General features: G+C 36.3%; 1 protein-coding gene across 5 annotated transcripts in view; it reads left to right on the forward strand.

Moving 5' to 3' along the window:
* The window catches only part of APC (adenomatous polyposis coli), a 147,168-nt gene that overhangs the window by 75,869 nt on the left and 51,126 nt on the right, over positions 1 to 20,173 (forward strand). For 4 of the 5 annotated variants that reach the window (XM_011958282.1, XM_011958284.1, XM_011958283.1 and 1 more), the window contains 2 exons: positions 8,710 to 8,793; positions 17,882 to 17,986. In XM_011958282.1, the coding sequence (XP_011813672.1) occupies positions 8,710 to 8,793; positions 17,882 to 17,986 (189 nt within the window). The remainder of the gene's footprint in view (positions 1 to 8,709; positions 8,794 to 17,881; positions 17,987 to 20,173) is intronic. The other variant, XM_011958285.1, reaches the window with a different exon arrangement.

The following is a 20,173-nucleotide window of genomic DNA, read 5'->3' on the forward strand; positions in this document are numbered from 1 at the left end:
GGGAAGCTAAGGTGGGAAAACTCCTTGCTTGAGACTGGGCGCTGGAGGTTACAGTGAAGCAAGGTCTCACCACTGCACTCAAAAAAAAAAAAAAAGAAAGAAAGGAAAGAAAAGAAAGAAAACAGATAACCAAATAGCAGAATAGTCAAAAGATGTGAATAGTTCTATCACAAAAATAAGTTCAAGTGTCTAATAAAAAATTGTGAAAAGATGCTTAAACATCATTAGACATCAGGAAAATGTAACGTAAAATAAGGTACTATATTTTTTTTGCCTATCAGGCTGTCCGAAACTTTATAATTTGATGACATGCAGTATTAGCAAGGGTGTGAAAGTAAGAAACATCATCTACCTTGTTGTTTTAAATCTTTGGATTTTTGGGTTTTTTGTTGTTGTTGTTTGTTTGAGACACAGTCTTGCTCTGTCATACAGGCTGGAGTGCAGTGGTGTGATTTCACCTTACTGCAACCTCCACCTCCTGGCTTCAAGTGATTCTGATGCCTCAGCCTCCTGAGTAGCTGGGACTATAGTTGTGGTGCCACCACGCCCAGCTAGTTTTTGTATTTTTAATATAAACAGGATTTCACCATATGGGTCAGGCTGGTCTTGAACTCTTGGCCTCAAGAGTTCTTGCCTGCCTTGACCTCCCAAAGTGCTGGGATTACAGGCTGGAATTACATTGTCTACCCTGTTGTTTTAAGAATAAATTGATACATTTTTGGAGGACAGTTTGGCATTATTTGCCAAAATTAAAATGCCTATGCTCTATGACCCTGTGTTTCCATAGGACTTCTAGGAATATGTTGTGTACAGAAATATTTACTTTAGGGCAGAATATAAATACATATTTTAAATTATTAAATGATTAAAGTATGCAAGCTATTATAAAATAAGATACTGAGAATAGTGGGAATATGGTAGCCAAAGCACTCCTTTCCCTCCTAACTCTCTGCTTGCATGATTCAACAAGTGAAACAAGAATGGCCCTGGAAGAGGAGAGAACTCAGGAGGGTCTGAAGCTATCAGAAAAAATATGGGGTCTCATTTGCAAGGGGAAGGAGTAAATAAGAATTCCAAATAAAATAATAGAATGAAAGTTTTTAAACATATAAGTATTACCAAAAACCAGAAGCAAACCTTATATTAAGAAAATAGTGGCTGGGTGAAATAGCTCAGGCCTGTAATCCCAGTACTCTGGGAGGCCAAGGCAAGAAGATCGCAAGTTAGCGGTTGTGTTGGCACACAACCGTAATCCCAGCTGCCTTAAGGAATGCTGAGGTGATAGGATTGCTTGAGCTTAGGAATTAGAGGTTGCAGTAAGCTATGATCACACCACTGCACTCCAACCTGGGTGACAGATCAAGACCCTGTCTTGAAAAATAAAACAGAGAAGTAATGAGGTAATCATCATTGCTATCATTAATATGTTTGAGGAGCTTGCTGTCATCACTATTATTTGTTTGACAGCCTTGACTGATGCAAGTAGAAAAAACAAAAGTGTTATGAATCCTACACTATTTTTGAACTAGAAAGGAAGAGATTAAATAATTATTTGTAAATGATGTGGTGATTTGTCTAGAAAAGCTATACAAAATGAACTAAAAAGTATTTAAACTAGTAAGAGAATTTAGTAAGGTATCTGGAGTTAAGATACATACAAAAATCAGCAATAACTACCAGTTAAAAGTGGAAATGGGGTTAGGAGGACCTGTTCATAATAACAGAAAACTTTAAAGTAACTAGAAAAAGCCTGCATAAAGAAAAACATAAAATTGTTGAAGGACACTAAATTTTTTGGAAGCTAGAAAAATGAGTCTAAAGTTTATAATGCAAGAATTTCCAAAAACATTTATGAAAGAATGCGTAATTGAAGATTTACCTTAGCATTTGTTAAAATTTACTGTGAAGATGTTGGAATACTCACAGTATGATAATAGCACAGGAATAAATTTAGGCAAATGATAGAGTAGAGACTAGAAAGAGGTACAAGAATATTTAGAACCTTTATATGACAAGTTACATTATAAATTTTGGAGAAAATGGTAAATTACTCAATAAATTATACAGGTACAACTAATGACCTACTCAAAAGATGAGAAATTGAACCCTTATATCTTAAGAAAAGTTACAGGTTGATTAACTATTCAAATGTGAAAAATAAATCTAAAATTAATAGAATAAAATACAGACAAGAGATCTTAAATATGAGTGGAAACTCAAAAGCAATAAAGAGAACAGTTGGGATTTATCTTGTAACATTTTAAATCATTCATTGCACAAAAGATAAGAGAAAAATATTTATAACACATAAAGGGGAAAATGTTAATATCCCTAAAATATAAGAATGCCTACAAATTAGTAAGAAAAAGACAACCCTGTGTTTTTGTTTTGTTCAGAAAGGGGGTCTTGCTAGTTGCCTAGGCTGGAGTGCAGTGACCATTCACAGGAGAAATCATAATACACTACAGCCTCTGGCTCAAGCAACCCTCCTTCCTCAGCCTTCCACATAGTTGGGACTTTAGGCATGTACATTGCACCTGCCTAACCCATGTTTTTTAATGGACAGAGGATGTAATAAGGTAATTAATTAAAAAGATGGCATATGACCAGTAAAACACATACAAATGACTAGTAAATAATTTAGGAAAACTCAAAATCCACTTTTGCCTACCTATGTGAGATTGTTAGTCTCCAGGTGCCTCTTAACTGCATGGCTATTTATTTACTCTTACTTGTTCAGTGCGTTTTTGGTCACCTAGTATGGTCGTACTTACTATTCCATAGGCATGTAAGCAAAGGTTGGAAAAGTGCACATCAGTTTGTTAATAGAACTTACTACTGGGATGTGGGAATTGGTGGGGTGAAGGTGTAAGTACACCTCTGTATTGCCATAATTGTTGATACTGTTTAATATAGTTTATCTCCTCCCTAGTTGAGGAACACTTAAAGTTGATTCTAATTTTTCAGTTAAAAACAGCTCTGATAAACATACTTTGTCTTGTCTTATAAACAAACATGGAAGAGTTTCTCTAGGTGAGGAGTCAGCAATCTTTTTCTTAGAAGGCCACATATTAAATATTTAGGTTTTGTGGACCATATGGTCTCTTTTGCAACCCTGCCTTTTTTTTTTTTTTTTTGGAGACAGTCTCACTCTGTCGCCTAGGCTGGAGTACAGTTGTGCAATTTTGTCTCACTGCAACCTCCACCTCTAAGTTTCAAACGATTCTTGTGCCTCAGGCTCCCGGTAGCTGGAATTTCAGGTGTGTGCCCCCATGCCTGGCTAATTTTTGTATTTTTAGTAGAGACGGGGTTTCACCATGTTGCCCAGGCCTCAAACTCCTGACCTCAGGTGATCCACCTGCCTCAGCCTCCCAAAATGTTGAGATTACAGGCATGAGCCACCACTCCCAGCCTCAACCCTGCCTTTTAACAAGAAAGCAGCCATAGATAATTTATGAACAAATGGGTGTGGCTGTGTGTCAGTAAAAATTTACAAAAACAGATGGCTAGCAGGCCCTAGTTTGCTAACCATTGCCCTAGGATATATATCTAAAAGCATAATTGCTGGTCATAAAGTATGAGTGTTTTGAATTAGTGTTTACCAAATTGCTCTTAAAGTGATCTTTTTAGTTTACATTTCTACTAGTAGTATGTGAGAATTCTTGTTTCTGTATGTCTTCTCCATCACTTGTGAGTCAGAATTTATAATTAACAATCAGTGGGCAGTGAAACATTTTGTCATCTTAACCTTCGTATTTTCCTGAGCTACCGAAGTTGAATCTTGAATATATTTATTAGATTTTGGGGTTTTCTTTCTAAGTTACTTCTTCATATCCCTTGATCATTCCCTATTGTTAAAGGTCTTGTTTTCATGTGTTTGAGAGATGTTTTAATATCCCCTTGAAATACCAATCCTTTGTAGATAATATATATCTCAATTCCTCACCACCAATTCTGTTATCTATATTGGCCTCATGATAACAAAAATAAGCTTTTATGATAAAGTTCAATTAATTATATTGCCAGATTTGTGCTTTCTGTGACCTATTTATACATCTTTTCCTATACTGAAGTCATAAAGGTAATTTTGTATTTGCTCCTTAATTCATCTTGAGTTTGCTATTATGTATGTTGTGGAGGCAGGAGTCTAACTTATATGTATATTATATATGTGTGTATGTGTATTATATATTAATACATATTTATTTACATACACTTGATTTATACATGTGTGTATATATAGTTATGTATAGTCATACACACATGTATACATATATTTATGTTGTTAACTGAATTTCTCATTATCATGTATTGGATACCACACTAGTTCTTCATCGATGAGCGATGTCATCTCTCATCATATATCAAGTTTATATATGCTGGATATTTCTGGACTCTCTTCTGTTAGTCCACTTTAGCTTCTCAATGCCTGCACTGATACCATAATTTTAATTTGCTGCAGTTTTATAAATCTTGATACCTAGTTGGGTGAATCCTTCTTTGTTTTTAAAAATGTAGTATTCTGCCTTATTACTCTGCCGTTTTAACTTTAATGTCAGCTTCTAATTCAAATAAAAACTTCATGGGCTTTTACATTAAATTTATACATTAGAATTACATTAAATTTATAGATTAAGGAGAAGTCAGACCTTCATACTATTTAGTCTTGGTTGAAAGGATGGACTCTGGAACCAAACCTTCTGTATTCACACCCCAAACCTGTCACTTAGCAAGACTGTGATCCTAGGTAAATTCTCTGTCTCAGTTTTCTTGTCAGTACAATACACATATTGATAAACTGTAAAATGTGAGGATTGAATGAGTTGATATATGTAAAAGCACTGAGAACCTGGCACATAGTAAACAAATTATTAGGTATTGTTATTAATTTTATATCTCTTTATTCATTTAGGCTTTATTTTATATCCTTCAATAAGGTTTTGTCAAATTCTCCACAGGGTCTTACACATCATTTAAAAAAATTATTCCTAGATATGTTACAGTTTTTGTTGCTATTGTAAGTGGGAATTTCTTTAATTATATTACTAAATTACATTTAAGTAAAATGTATCCAGCAGTCTTCCTGAAATATTTTATTATATCATCACCGGTTTAAGGTTCTATACATTGCCATATTGTTTGCAAATGATGACATTGTTTATCCTTTCCAGTCCTTACAGTGTTTTTTCTTTTGTTGTATTGAGAACTCTATACATCTTTGAATGGAAACAATGATAGTGGTCTTCTTTTTCTTGTCTTTAAAGGAAATTCTTCTAAAATTTCACAGTTAAGTGTGTTGTTTACTCAGGGTTTTTGATACGTGCCCTTTATTGAGTTAAGGGATTTACCTTCTATTCTGATTTGTGGAGAGTCATCCTGAATCTGTGTTACTATTGCAGTTTTTAAAGAACCGCTTTTTTCTAAAGTCATATGAAGTCCATACTCCTGAACAGTTTGTTGTTAAACATAATTTCATAAATATTCCTGTCATATAGAAAAAGGAAAGAGGCCAGGCACGGTGGCTCACGCCTGTAATCCCAGCACTTTGGGAGGCCGAGACGGGTGGCATCACGAAGTCAGGAGATCGAGACCATCCTGGCTAACACGGTGAAACCCCGTCTCTACTAAAATACAAAAAAAACTAGCCGGGTGTGGTGGCGGCACCTGTAGTCCCAGCTACTCGGGAGGCTGAGGCAGGAGAATGGCCTGAACCCAGGAGGTGGAGCTTGCAGTGAGCCGAGATCGCGCCACTGCACTCCAGCCTGGGCGACAGAGTGAGACTCCGTCTCAAAAAAAAAAAAAAAAAAAAAAAGTAAGGAAAAGGAAAGAAATACTTAGTGGTTAAGCATCCCTAATCCAAAAATCCAAATCGTGAAGTGCTGCAGTAAGCATTTACTTTGAGCGCCATGTGGGTTAGAAAGGGAGGAGACAATCCAATTTAGAAATTCAGTAATTGTGTGTAGCTTGGCTCTTTCTCTGAAGCTAGGAAGTATTTGCCACCTGGTTATAGAAATGATCATTCATCTTTGCAATATCTTTAGAAAACTACCAAAAGTACAGGTATTTCTTCTTCAGATGGTTTTCATACTGTGAATTGGACGTGGTAAGATTTGTTAATTAAAGAATATTCTTTTTTTTTTTTCTATTTTTTTGAGACAGTCTGGCTTTGTCTCCCAAGCTGGAGGGCAGTGGCGCGATATCGGCTCACTGCAACCTCCGCCTCCCAGGCTCAAGCCATCCTCCCTCCTCAGCTTCCCAAGTTGCTGGGACTACAGGCGCATGCCCTCATGGCTGGTGTATTTTTGTATTTTTTGTAGGGACAGAGTTTCACCATATTCCCTAGGCTGGTCTCAAACTCCTGAGCTTAAGCAATCTGCCCACCTTGGCCTCCCAGTGTGCCGGGATTACAGGCCAGAGCCATGGTGCCTGGCTTGAGAATATTTTTTACCTTAAGTTTACTACTTTCAGAATCATGATAGAGAATCGGCATAGTTATATTGTTAAAAAGAAAGAAAAGAGGGAGAAAATTAAGATAGATTAATTTGGGACAGTGAGCACAGCTTCTTGTTTTATTTTTTATTTTTGGGGGTTTGTTTTTGTTTTGAGACGGAGTCTCACTCTCGCCCAGGCTGGAGTGCAGTGGCACGATCTCTGCTCACTGCAACCTCCGCCTGCTGGGTTCAAGCGATTCTCCTGCCTCGGCCTCCTAAGTAGCTGGGATTACAGGTACGTGCCACCATACCCAGCTCATTTTTTGTTGTTTTTTTTTTTAGTAGAGACAGGATTTCACTGTGTTGGCCAGGGTGGTCTTGATCTTCTGACCTAGTGATTCATCCGCCTCGGCCTCCCGAACTGCTGGGATTGCAGGCATGAGCCACCGCACCCGGCCAGTGAGCACAACTTATTTGAGTTTTTCTGTTCTTTGTTTATCATAAGGCTGGATAATAGCAATAAACATTTTACTATGGTAGTAAGAAAAGCATGAAGGCATTATATTTAAGTAAAACTAGATGTGATCAAAGAGTAAGTTTCATATGAACATTTTATAACTATATATTTAAAGCTAATTGCTATAGTACTTTTACTATTTATCTGTTGGGGGTGATATTTGTTCCGAAATCTTTTATTGATGGAGAACATAACTGAAAAATGTTTGGAAACTATTCCATCTAGCTTCTGACACACACCCCTCCTTATTGAAACAGTTTACTTTTATAATATAATTTTTGATTTCTCAATATTAGGATGTCAATAACTATAGAATTATTACAGAAAATGGTACAACATTGTCATTACTTGTTTTTAAAACCTATGTATTTGATTTGTCATAAACTAGCTTTATGAGAGATTTGCAAAGTCTTTATTCATAAGTGACTTGTTTTTTCCACTTCCACTGGTATTCATAAAAGTTAAAATGAAGTCAAGCTTTATAAAAAAAAAAAACACAACATATTCCCCACATTGTTTCCATTCCGTGTGGTTCAGCCTGTAGTAACTGCTTTGTGGCCACTTGATGGTTTCCATATAGTGGAAAAGCAAAAGCTCTGTCCACTTTTTGATCCTAGTGTTGAAGATAAAAATAATGTTTAGCCACAGTTAGGTACTTGGAAAGGCTGAAAAATACTACTAACTTATGACAGAAGTAACTTTCGGGAAGAGTTGGGCCTACTGTTTAAACCAGGGGTCCCCAACCCCCAGGCCACGAGCAAGCATTACCACCTGAGCCCTGCCTCCTGTCACCATCAGTGGCTGCATTAGGAGCATGAACACGCTTGTGAACTGCACGTGTGAGGAATCTAGGTTGCGGGCTCCTTATGAGAATCTTTGTAATGCCTGAGAACCTGAGGTGGAGCAGTTTTGTCCTGAGACCTCCCCAGCCCCAGTCAGTAGAAAAATTTCTTCCACGAAACCAGTCCCTGGTGCCAAAAAGGTTGGGGACCCTGATGTTTATTAAAATAAATCAGATGTTGTTTCCCTTTACTGGTATACTATGTTTATATAAATTTATTATATTGTATTAATGTCTGGATTAATATAAAAGATTAAATGCAGGTGTAATTTTCTCTTTGTTGAAATATTTTTGAGAATAAATTTTCACAATGTGTATTGTGTCAATTTTCATAATTCATGCAACATATGATTTGATATATGACTTATATTTCCACAGTTTTACTAAGCAGATCTAGAGATCTGTTGAATAAAGTCAGATGTATTTTTAAAAATTGAACTGACCCCAGGGCCAGGCACAGTGGCTCACGCCTGTAAGCACTTTGGGAGGCCGAGGCAGGCGGATCACAAGGTCAGGAGTTCGAAACCAGCCAGGACAATATGGTGAAACCCCATCTCTACTAAAAATACAAAAATTAGCTGGGCATGGTGGCGCGTGCCTGTAGTCCCAGCTGCTCAGGAGGCTGAGGCAGAAGAATCGCTGAACCCAGAAAGCGGAGGTTGCAGTGAACTGAGATTGTGCCACTGCACTCCAGCCTGGGCAACAGAGTGAGACTCTGTCTCTAGAAAAAAAGGAAAAAGAAAAGAAAAATTGAACTGAACCCAATTTGTTATTAAAGGGTGAATATATTTATATGTCTAGCTTTTTAAATAAGAATGATTTGGCATAACCCTGAGCTGTTAAGTGGTAGCCATAGTATGATTATTTATATTAATATTATTAATAAAAACATAACTAATTAGGTTTCTTGTTTTATTTAGCGAAGAATAGCCAGAATTCAGCAAATCGAAAAGGACATACTTCGTATACGACAGCTTTTACAGTCCCAAGCAACAGAAGCAGAGGTTAGTAAATTACCTTTCTTGTTTGTGGGTATAAAAATAGGTAGTTAGTCTAAGAAAAGAAAATGTGTATAATTTAATGTGGCACCACTGGAATATAGATGTTCTTTGAGAGAATTTGAATACTGTAACTTTTTTTCATGAAGTTAAATTATCAAAAATTTTGACGATTTTATCTTTTAGGCAGTTAAAATTTATAGAACTGTAAATATAGATACCTTACCTTAGCTTTCAATTTACATGTAATCAGATAGTTAATTTGGCTATTATCCAGGAAGTAAACTTTTTTATGGGTAATCCATAGTAAGACTTGATAATACACATTTACCTGTGCTTACTCCACAAACCCGATTAAAATGATAGTAAAAGGATACAATGTAAGAGGCATTAAGACCAGGGAAGGTGACCACAGTAAAATCTGCGGCTCTGGAAAGCAGGTAAACAAGTGACAACATTCTGGCATATCAGAGAGGGTTGACTCATAAGGCAGCAATAGAAATGAAAAGTCATGAAGCAACTAGACACCTCTGGATGTAAGAATAAAAAAGGGTTAAAAGCAGGAAGATACTTGAAACTCTGTTAAGAAGCAGATGGAGTTCCAGAACTTCCCTACAATCCTGCGTGACTAGGTGACTGCTCCTTTCCAATCCCAGCAAAAGACGAGAGTTTTTTCCTCTGGAGAGGTGGAGAGGGTAAACAAAGGGTCTTTGGTTAGGGGTCAGCCTTGTTTAATTGAAGGTGGGGGTATCATACAAAAAAACTGAGTTACATGAAAATTTACCTACTGAATGCTGAAACCCCCGCTAGCATCCAGGCTTACAATCTCCAGGCAAGTTTCTGGAAGGAACTTCTATAAGAAATGTGACTCACCCTGGTTCTGCTGAGAGAACATTAAAAAGGGAGGAAAAAAATGAGAAGAAATGTGACTAACCCAAGAAAAGAAACTTAAAGACACGTACATGGAAAAATTCACCAACAAAACAACCCATCTAGATCACCCTACAGGGTAACTATAGTTGACAAAATCCATTCTTCAGGTATAGAGCTTCATTTAACATTTTCATAGATAGCCCACTCTTAAATATGAGTGGACACTAACTCCCAGACGGTATAGATCCTTCTAAGAAGGTTCAATATCCAAATAAAAGGAGTTCCAAAAAGAAAATGGAGAAACTGGAGACAGGAAATTAGAGAAATAAATCAAGATTTCACAGAAATTTTAACAAGGTGCTTAGCTTTCCAAAAAATTGGTCTCTCCAGTATCTAACATCATGTATGATAATAATCCTATGCTAAGGCACATCAGGAGGAAATTTCAGATCACTGGGGATAAAGAGAATATTCTAAAAACCTTCTAGGGAAGGAAGAGAAAACAAATTTTACATAAAGGAACAGGAATACAAATGCCTTTACACTTGTAAATAATAACACTGGAAACTGGGAAGTAGGGTAGCAATTTCTTAAAACCTTGTTTTGTTTTTTTTTTAAAGAGACATGGAGCTAAGTCTCTTAAGTTAGGTTCAGTTTTGATCCTAACTATCCAGAGTTAGAGTCAACTCCACAAGTAAAAGACAAAGTCGATCACAAGACTGTCCACTTCAAGCACCAGTCACAAGTTTTGGTTGTCCCCAAGCCACCAGGACTGTTGCCAAGCTGTCTATAAATTCCACCCCTGTGTGAGTGAGCTGTGTGGTACCATTCCATTCTGAGACTAACTACCCAGAGTTAGCACAGCCCCAACAGGTTAAGAGCTGACTCCTTCACAAGACTGCTCCCACCTCAGATGCCAGCCACAAATGTTGGGTATCTCCAAGCCACTCACACTTCTCCCCAGTAGGTTACAAATTCCAGGCTTCCCACAACCCTTTCACATTCAATAATTCATTAGAATGGCTCAAAACTCGCTGAAAGCTCTATACTTAGGATTAACTGTTTTATTATAAGGATACAGATCAAGAATGGCCAAATGAAGAGACACATGGGGCAAGGTCTAGGGAAGCGGGTAGGGATGAGGATGGGGGTGCAGAGATTCCATGCTTTCTCCTAGTGGAATCTAGGCATGTCACTCTTCCAGCACTTCATTGTTTTGTTTTTGTTTGAGACAGTGTCTCGCTCTGTAGCCCAGGCTGGGGTGCAATGGCATGATCTTGGCTCACTGCAACCTCCGCCTCCTGGGTTCAAGCATTTCTCCTGCCTCAGCCTCCCTAGTAGCTGGGATTATAGGCATCCGCCACCACACCTGGCTAATATTTTGTATTTTTAGTAGAGATGGGGTTTCACCATATTGTCCTGGCTGGTCTCGAACTCCTGACCTTGTGATCTGCCCACCTCAGCCTCCCAAAGTGTTAGGATTACAGGCATAAGCCACTGTGCCCCGCCTTTTCCAGTGCTTCAGTGTATTCACCAACCAGAAAGCTACACTGAGTTTTGGTATCCATAATTTTTATTGGAATTTTATTCTGTAGGCATGATTAAATAATTGGCCACAGGAGAATTAAACTCAATTTCCAGCCTCCTTCTCTTCCTGGAGGTCAGTCTGGCCCAAAGTTCTAACTCTCTTATCACATGGTGACAGCCACCCATCCTCTTGCTATCTGGTGGCCTACCCTGAGTTGCCTTGTTAGTATAACACACACCCCTATCGCTCGAGAAATTCCAAGGGTATTTGAAGCTCTCTGCCAGGTACAAGTGAACAAAGACCAGATGTATTTTTTATAATACCATTCTAGCCTTTAGTCAAAGTGTTAAATCTGAGAGTGGAATAAGGACACTTTTAGATAGGCAAAGTCTCAAAAATACATTTTTCTCATGCACCCTTTTCTGGAACCTATTAAAGGATATACTCAAGTGAAATTGAAATGTAAAGCAAGAAAAATGAATTTTTGGGACTCAAGACCCAGGTGATATAATACAAGAGAAAGAGATGAGCGAAACTGCAGAGTAAAGATGAAGGGACATCCTGAGAAAGCAACCAGTCCATACTGGAACTATTGAGAGGATTCCAGGAGAGATTAATTCCAAGAAGATGAAATCAGCAGAATATTTGCTGTTTCTGAATGTATTGAAGGGAAAGGAAATTTACACAGTAGGAGAGAAACTGAGGATACGTCATATGTACCCAGAAAACCAAATGAACAAAACAGTAAAGTTAACCTTTAACTCCTTGGACAACAAGAAGTTGTAATGGAAGGTGATCATAGTATACCACCTGCCAGCTATGATTAGAATTTAATAGTCAAAGTAATGTAAATAGTGAAAAATTTGTGTAACAATAAAGTGGAACTGAAATAAAGCATTCAACTGAAAAATGCAGAACTAGCCCTTAAAGCAGGTTATTTGGAGATCAGGGGGTCTCCTTCCCGAAAAACTCAGCTGAAAGAGATTACAAAGAAAGAGTTCTTTCAAAAAACATTTTCATCCATGTCTGGCTTTTTTAATATCTGAGGAACTTTGGATTTAGTACATCTGAATCTGAAATATGTAGAAACATGTATTTGCTAAGTAGACAGTTTAAGTAAAATGTGATAGTGATAATCCTAAAAGCAGTTTAACATGATGTCTTAAGCCAGTATAAGTCAGATATTTGCGATTTAAAGAATGTGTTCATTTTTGCAACAGACTCTATTTTTCTGGCCCTTTGAAAGGGCCAGAAAGAAAGCAGTATTTTTTTGCTCCTTTTCAGTTCTGTTGGTATTGATGTATGTAGCATTCTACACTTATTATGACCCTTTTGGCTTTCTCCTGTAGTTTTTACTTGTCTTTTGTCCTTAAGCAAATTCTTTATGGTCTGTTTTTTAAATTATTTTTAAACAGGCAGTGTTTTGTTTTTAATTGAATAGCTTTAGTTACAGTTAGTTCTTTTCCCCCCATCTTTCTTGTATTCTGATTATTACTGTTTTGCTGCATCTGACAGGTTTTGATATTCTAAATCAATAGTCACATTTTTTCTAGTTGATTGAATATTTTATTTGTATTATGACATACAATAGCCCTCTTTTTTATTTAATGCCGTTCACCTTGAATTTCATTGTACTACCATTTATTAATAGTAATCCTCATTTTCCATTACTGTTACAAGTTTCTTTCAGGTTGGAAACTTGTTTGTGCTTCTTGTATCTGTACAAAACTTTTTATTCATATTATTGGATTTAGGGCAGACTGTCTGCTACTGTGATCCAATCTCTTATTGCTTCCTTTTGTTATGATAATAGTTATGTCAATTGCATTATTCTGATGGTTTATAAATGTAAGCCAAAGGAAGGTGCCATTTCACATTTAAGAAAGGATAAAACCACTTTTTACAATTTTGCTGTTTGTTCGCAGTAGATATGAGAAAGGGAAAAGCTTCTGCCAAATAATTTCTCTATCATGAAGCATATTTCTTATAGCATTTTCTTTGGACTACCTGCATTATAACTCTGGTTTAAGGTCTACATACTGGACATGATTTAAATCTAGTAATTATTACACATGATTCAAAACTCAGAAGTTGCATAAAGGTATGTGAGGCAACCAGTGCTATGACTTTCTTGTGTGTTCTTCTAGACATAGTTTATTTATTGACAAGCAAATACATTGGGAGGAATGGGAGCTGTGAGGACAATGCAGTGTGGCTTAAAAGATAATAGCAAATGAAGAATACTTACTAAAGTCACAGTATTCTTACAACTCATTAATAAAGATAAATACAACTCAGCCTTTTCAGTGGGCAAAATATTTAAATAGGCATTTCACCAGAGAAGGTATATGTAGGAATGGCAAATAAGTACATGAAAATATACTCAGTCATTAAGGAAATGCAAATCAAAGCTCAAGTGAGATACTGCTTCACACCCATTATGATGGCTTTAATCATAAAGGCAATGATAAGCATTGACGAAGATGTGGAGAAGCAGGGTCCCTCATTGCTGGTGGGAATTTAAATAGTACAGCCACCATTTTAAAACAGTTGAGTGATTCCTCAAAATATTAAACATAGAGTTATGTGATTCAACAGTCTTACTCCTAGGTATCTAGCCAAGAGAAATGAAAATATATGTGTACACAAAGACTTTGACTTGTATGTTTGTTCACTAGCAGCATTTTTTCATAACAGCTTCAAAGTAGAAACAGTGCAAATGTGTATCAACCAGTGAATGAATAAACCAAATGTGTTATATCTCTTCAGTGGAATATTATTCAGCAATTAAAAGTAAGTTACTGATGCAGAATTTATAACATGGATGAACCTCCAGAACATGCTAAGTAAAATAAGCCAGAGACATAAGTCCATTTGTATCAAATGTCCAGAAAAGGCAAAGTTTCTAAAGAGAAAAAGTACATTAGTGGTTGTCTGACTATAAGTGGGAATGAGGATTAACTGTAAATGGACAGGAGGAATTTTATTGGAATGATGAAAATGTTCTAAAACTGGATTACAGCTGTGCTCGATATATCTAAAAGTCATTTAATTGAACACTTAAAATGGATGGATTTTGTGATATTTAAATCCCTCACCAAAAATTTTTTCAAGTTCTATTACCTAGAGTAGAAAACCTTGAAGAAGTTGTAAAGCAACTTTGGAAATGAGGAAACTAGTTAGAATTAATCTTTCATAATAGTGAGCAACCATACTTCTTTTGTCTTCAGTGTATCAAAGAGTGCAGGCAGGCCTGTAACCTAGGATCAGTGAAAGACTAAAGAGAAGTGATTAGGAAAGAGGAAGGAGGAAAGAAAATGAAGATAGTAAATGTTAAATGGTAGTCTGGCTTGGAATTACCTGAGTTGGGATTTCAGCTCTGACTCTGCCATTTACTAGATATGTGACTGAAAGCAAGTTACTTAATGTTCTCTGCACCTCCATCTCTTTATCTGTAAAATGGGGATAGTGGCTGGGCACGGTGACTCATGCCTATAATCCCAGCAGTTTGGGAAACTGAGGTGGACAGATGACTTGAGGTCAGGAGTTCAAGACCAACCTGGCCAACATGGTGAAACCCTGTCTCTACTAAAAATACAGAAAATAGCCAGGCATGGTGGTGGGCACCTATAATCCCAGCTACTTGGGAGGCTGAGGCACAAGAATTGCTTGAACCCGAGAGGTGGAGGTTGCAGTGAGCTGAGATTATGCCACTGCACTCCAGCCTAGGCAACAGAGCAAGACTCCATCTCAAAAAATTAATAAATAAAATGGGAATAATAATACTTCATAGGGTTAGTTTGAAGATTAAATAAATCAGTAAGTGCTAAGTGGTTAGTACATAGTAAACATTAGTTTTTTTCTTAATGTTACCATATGCGTCATCCATCACCATCATCAGTCACATTTCTGGTTTCTTCCACTTGTCTGGTTTTTTTTGTTTGTTTGTTTGTTTGAGACAGGGTCTCAGTCTCGCCCAGGCTGGAATGCAGTGGCGCCGTCATAGCTCACTGTAACCTCAAACTCCTAGGTTCAAGATCTTCCGGCCTCAGCCTCCCTAAGTGCTAGGATTACAGGCGTGAGCCACTGTGCCCAGCCTCTCTGGCCTTTATAGACTCATGTTCCTTTATCTGGACATTAATTAAGGGTATTTCCTAAGGCCTATTTTTTTTTTTTCTCTCTATCTTCTCTTCCTAAGCAGTGTCATTTATGCTTAGGGTTTCACTGACCATCTATATGCTGATGGCTGTCAAATATATTTTTCTAGCCCTGAGCTCTATGCTAAATCTCTGTGTCAGCTCTGCATCCTCACTGTGTCACATCAGAGGCACTTTAAGACTGGGTGCGGTGGCTCATGCCTGTAATCCCAGCACTTTGGGAGGCCGATGGGGATGGATCAGGAGGTCAGGAGTTCGATACCAGCCTAGCCAAAACAGTGAAACTCCATCTCTACTAAAAATACAAAAATTAGCTGGGCATGGTGTCGAGCAACTGTAATCACAGCTACTTGGGAGGCTGAAGCAGGAGAATCATTTGAACCAGGGAAGCGGAGGTTGCAGTGAGCTGAGATCACGCCATTGTACTCCAGCCTGGGTGACAGGGCAAGACTCCGTCTCAAAAAAAAAAGCACTTGGATATTACTCAACATATTCAAAACATAATTAATAATCTGCTCCTCCTAAGCACTCTTTACTACCCCACCTTCCAACAACAAACCCTCATCCTTCCTCGGTATTGCCTATCTCTGTGAGTAGCACCATATTATTGAATTGTGTGAGCTAAGGAACACAGGAGTAATACTCGACACCAGACCTCTTCCTCCACTCCCCATATCCTATCTGTCAGTGAACCCAATCAGATTTACTTCTATGTCTCCACTTCTTTCATCTCTGTCACTGCTTTCCTAGTGCATAGTGCCACTGTCTCACAACTTACGTTAATACAGTAGCCTCCTAACTGGTCTTTCCTATGTTTCCTCCCTACCTAGACCATTTAAAATTTGACTTGAAAAATAAATTTACATGCAACTTTTTCCATGAATATATTAGTATTAATTATATGGGGGCAATCATGCACTGGCCTCACTATAACTTACAAGTAGAAAAGGCAAGAATACCATCTAAGAATCACAGAAAAAGGCATTAAAATCAGAATTTTTTTTTTTTTTACCATATTCTTTTTGTTCTACTTTCCTCCTTATTTTTGGTGCTTTATCCACACCATGATTCTTTGACAATAAGCCATGCTCCCTCCTACCCTGGGTCCTCTGCATATCATCTGTTTTACCCAGAACACTCATCCTCTACTCCTCTCCTTTGCCTAGTTAACTCCTATTTATTCTTCAAGTCTTTACTCAAACAGCACTTCCCAAGAGAGCTCTTCCAAACCTCCAGACTATTTCATTTCTCTCTGTTATATATACTTACAGCACCTTGTACCCTTCTTTCATAGCATTTGTCAATTTTACCTTTATTATTTCTGTCATTATTTGACAGTGTCCCTGACTAAACTGTAAGGTCCAAGATAGCATAGAACAAAGTCTACTTTTGCTAGCACTGTATTCCCAGCATCTAATGCAAGTAACATAGTAGATGGTCAGTAATTTTCTTCAAATATATTGACATCTTCACTTATGTTAGTGTCAAATCTTTGTGGTCTTAGATTCATTTTGTTACTAGGTTGACTTTATATATGTATATCTATTTTTGTGGATTTCATTGAATTCTATAGCATGATTTTCAGATGGTACTAATTATTCTTATATTTCTGGATTACTGAGTGCTACCTCACTTTTGCCAGCATATAACTAATATTAGTTTATTGATGGAAATGTCACATATAAATCAATTTTTTAAGTCACAATTTTAAAATGTTCTAGGAAAGCTTGATGTTTAAAGAAATTCCATTAGGAATCATTGTAATTTAATTATCCACTGTTAGGTCAGATTTTTAATGTATAATTTTTATTTTAGATACTGTTTTCCTAAAACAAGCATATAGGTGCTTCTATAAAAGACAGTGAGAAATTCTTTTATTTCTTTAATTTTGTGCTGGTATTTCAATACAGTGACTGCTTTTTACTAGAGATAATCTATCTTGAAATTACTGCTTTTACTGGATATAATCTGTCATTTTAATTTCCTGTTAACAGATGGTGGTTGCATTAGAAAAGGCTTTGGGTTTTATTCATATCAGAATCTAAGATCCTATCATTTTATTTTACCTAACTTTTATTAGAAGATATACATATAGATATGTATATATTCTGTGTATAAATATACCTAAATAGAAGATATTTGTAAGCTTAGGTAATAGTTTAACTGTTGTATTTGCAGCTCCATTAATTGTCAGAATCATGTAACCTTACAGAAAAGATAATTATTTGTTCTACTTGGGTTATGTTCCTGATAGTAATGTGAGCGCAGCTGGTAGAGGATGGCATTCCTGTGAGTCTCAGGAAATCCTTTGTCTTGTGCAGCTCTAATGCTCAAGGGACACACTTCACTTTCCTCTTACCGAGATAGTCGACCGCCAATCATACTGGAGGTTATGAAGTGTAACACGCAGTTCCATGCCTTTATCAGTCTGTATAATTGATGTATTCAGAGCTTTAAAACAAAAAAGAAAAAAAGCTGTGGGCTAAGAAAGCCTACACCATTTTTGCGTGTAATGATGCTAACTCCATGTTAACAGAGGTCGTCTCAGAATAAGCATGAAACCGGCTCACATGATGCTGAGCGGCAGAATGAAGGTCAAGGAGTGGCAGAAATCAACATGGCAACTTCTGGTAATGGTCAGGTAAATAAATTATTTTATCGTATTTTTGAAGTTATTTAAATAACAGAAAAGTATGAAGCAAGATGGTTCTCAGAATGATTTATAATCTTACCTATTTTCTTAGTCCTGAATGCGTATTTCCAGAAGCATTCAGTACCAGCGTGCTGTCATTTCTCTTTATTATATCAACAAAAATGCTGTAAAGATCTTCTAGATCTATTTCTGTGGCTGTAGTTTATGTTTTAGTCTAAAATGATTGTGAGTAGTTTTTTTTAATAACTCTAAGCTGCATTTTCATTATATGTATGATTTGACCTAGTTATTTTTGCTTGCCTTGAATAGATTTGCTCTTTCACTAAGACATTCAATGTAAAGACACTTTTATGGGTTTTTTTAAGTTATAAAGGCTTTGTTATTTCCTGTTGTATTTAAAGATTATTTAAATCTAGAAATCCAAGTCTTACTGAAAAAGATAATTGTAATGCACACAAAAAGTAAAGAGACATGGCCTAATTGTGCTTAACTATTACCACATCATTTTCAGCAAAATTATGAAAGTAAGCTTTTTTTTTTTACACATAGAACTGTTACCTTGTTTTGCTACTATCAGTTGTCTATTAGATTTTTATTGAAACACAGCCCAATATGATAGAATTTTTCTTTAGGGTGTTCTGTATCCTCCAAATTTTCTTTAGTGAATACGTTTATAGTGTAAATGAATGACTTTTTAAAAACAGAATTTCACTAAATTGCTCTTAAAGGTAATTTTTCTACTGTTGATACAGAAAATTTTCTTAGTCTCTCTGGGTTACTTTTGGTAGTATTATTTTTAAGAATATGCTTCTATTAGTTCATTAAAATGTAAAGCTTAAAATGTCTTATTCTTAAGTATTTAAATTCATTTTACTGAGTTAAAACAAACATACTTCATTCAGTGTTACTAGTTAGCATTATACTGGAAAACAAGTGGTAAATTAGGACAAAGGCAATTACATTTAAACAGCACATTTGAGTTGTTTATCTGTCTTTTGCCTAGGGAATTAGTTGGAACATTATATATTACTACACATATGTAGGAGGAAGAAAAAGTCAATCTTATATGACAGAAAAAAATATTTCCATAGGAAAAGACCTACTCTTAGTGCTTTGGGTCATCTTCCAATTATTATGTACTTTGGAAACCTTACCTATCCAGTAAGCTGGCTATGATAAATTGGATCCATATTACACTTACTACATCAAAATAAATTCTAAGTAGATTAGATTTAATGACAAAATGAAAGCCATTAAAAATATAAAAATATTAGAAGAAAATGTGGGTAGCATTTTTATGATCATGATGTAGGTGGGAGACCCATAGAGAAAGGATTAATAGATTTCACATTACAGCACGAGATTTAGTATGCCAGGAAATCATAGCGAGACTCCAAAACAAATGAACAAGATCACATTATTTGCAAACATTTATGACATGTAAAAAGTTAAAATTCAAGATGCAAAAAACAGTATTTATGTACCAACTATTCATTTAAATAGTATCTTAAAATGGTCTCAAGCCATCGTAGAAGTAAAAAAATAGTATTTTTAAAAATAAAATGAGCAAAGGACATGAACAGGAAATAAAAGAAGAAATTAAAATGACTTGTAAACATGGAAAGATGATCAGCTTTACTAATCATGATATGTAAATACAAATTAAAACTAAAATGAGATTTTGTGGGGGGGCCATTGAGTTGGCAAAGATCAGTAACACTCAGTAATGGTGAGTAAACAGGCATTCTCTTATATGGCTTTTAATTGTATGACATGAAAGCCTTTCAGGAGAGCAATTTTGTCAAATGCATCTAACATTATATATAATGTGCCTGTTGTGAAGCTCATCATTGCAACATCTAAGATTTGATGCTAATGAGATAGTCAAGAGTTATCAGACATGTTTGAAGAGATTCATCATAATATTAACAATAGCAAAAAGTTAGAAATAACCTAAATGGACATTGATCATAAATTGGTTAAATTATTAGTTAGTCAGCTGTAGGTTAGTTAAGTGGCTCTGGAGTCACCAAATGTAGGAAATCACACTCCCTCACTAACTAGCTTAGTAACAAAAAGTCTCTGAGCTTTAATGTTTCCTCTTTAGTAAAATAAAATGATGATAAAACCTCTACCTCATAGAACAGTTGGGAGAGTGAAATGCAAGATACGTTT

Source organism: Colobus angolensis, unplaced genomic scaffold (assembly GCF_000951035.1).
Source record: "Colobus angolensis palliatus isolate OR3802 unplaced genomic scaffold, Cang.pa_1.0 Scaffold465, whole genome shotgun sequence".
NCBI lineage: Eukaryota > Metazoa > Chordata > Mammalia > Primates > Cercopithecidae > Colobus > Colobus angolensis.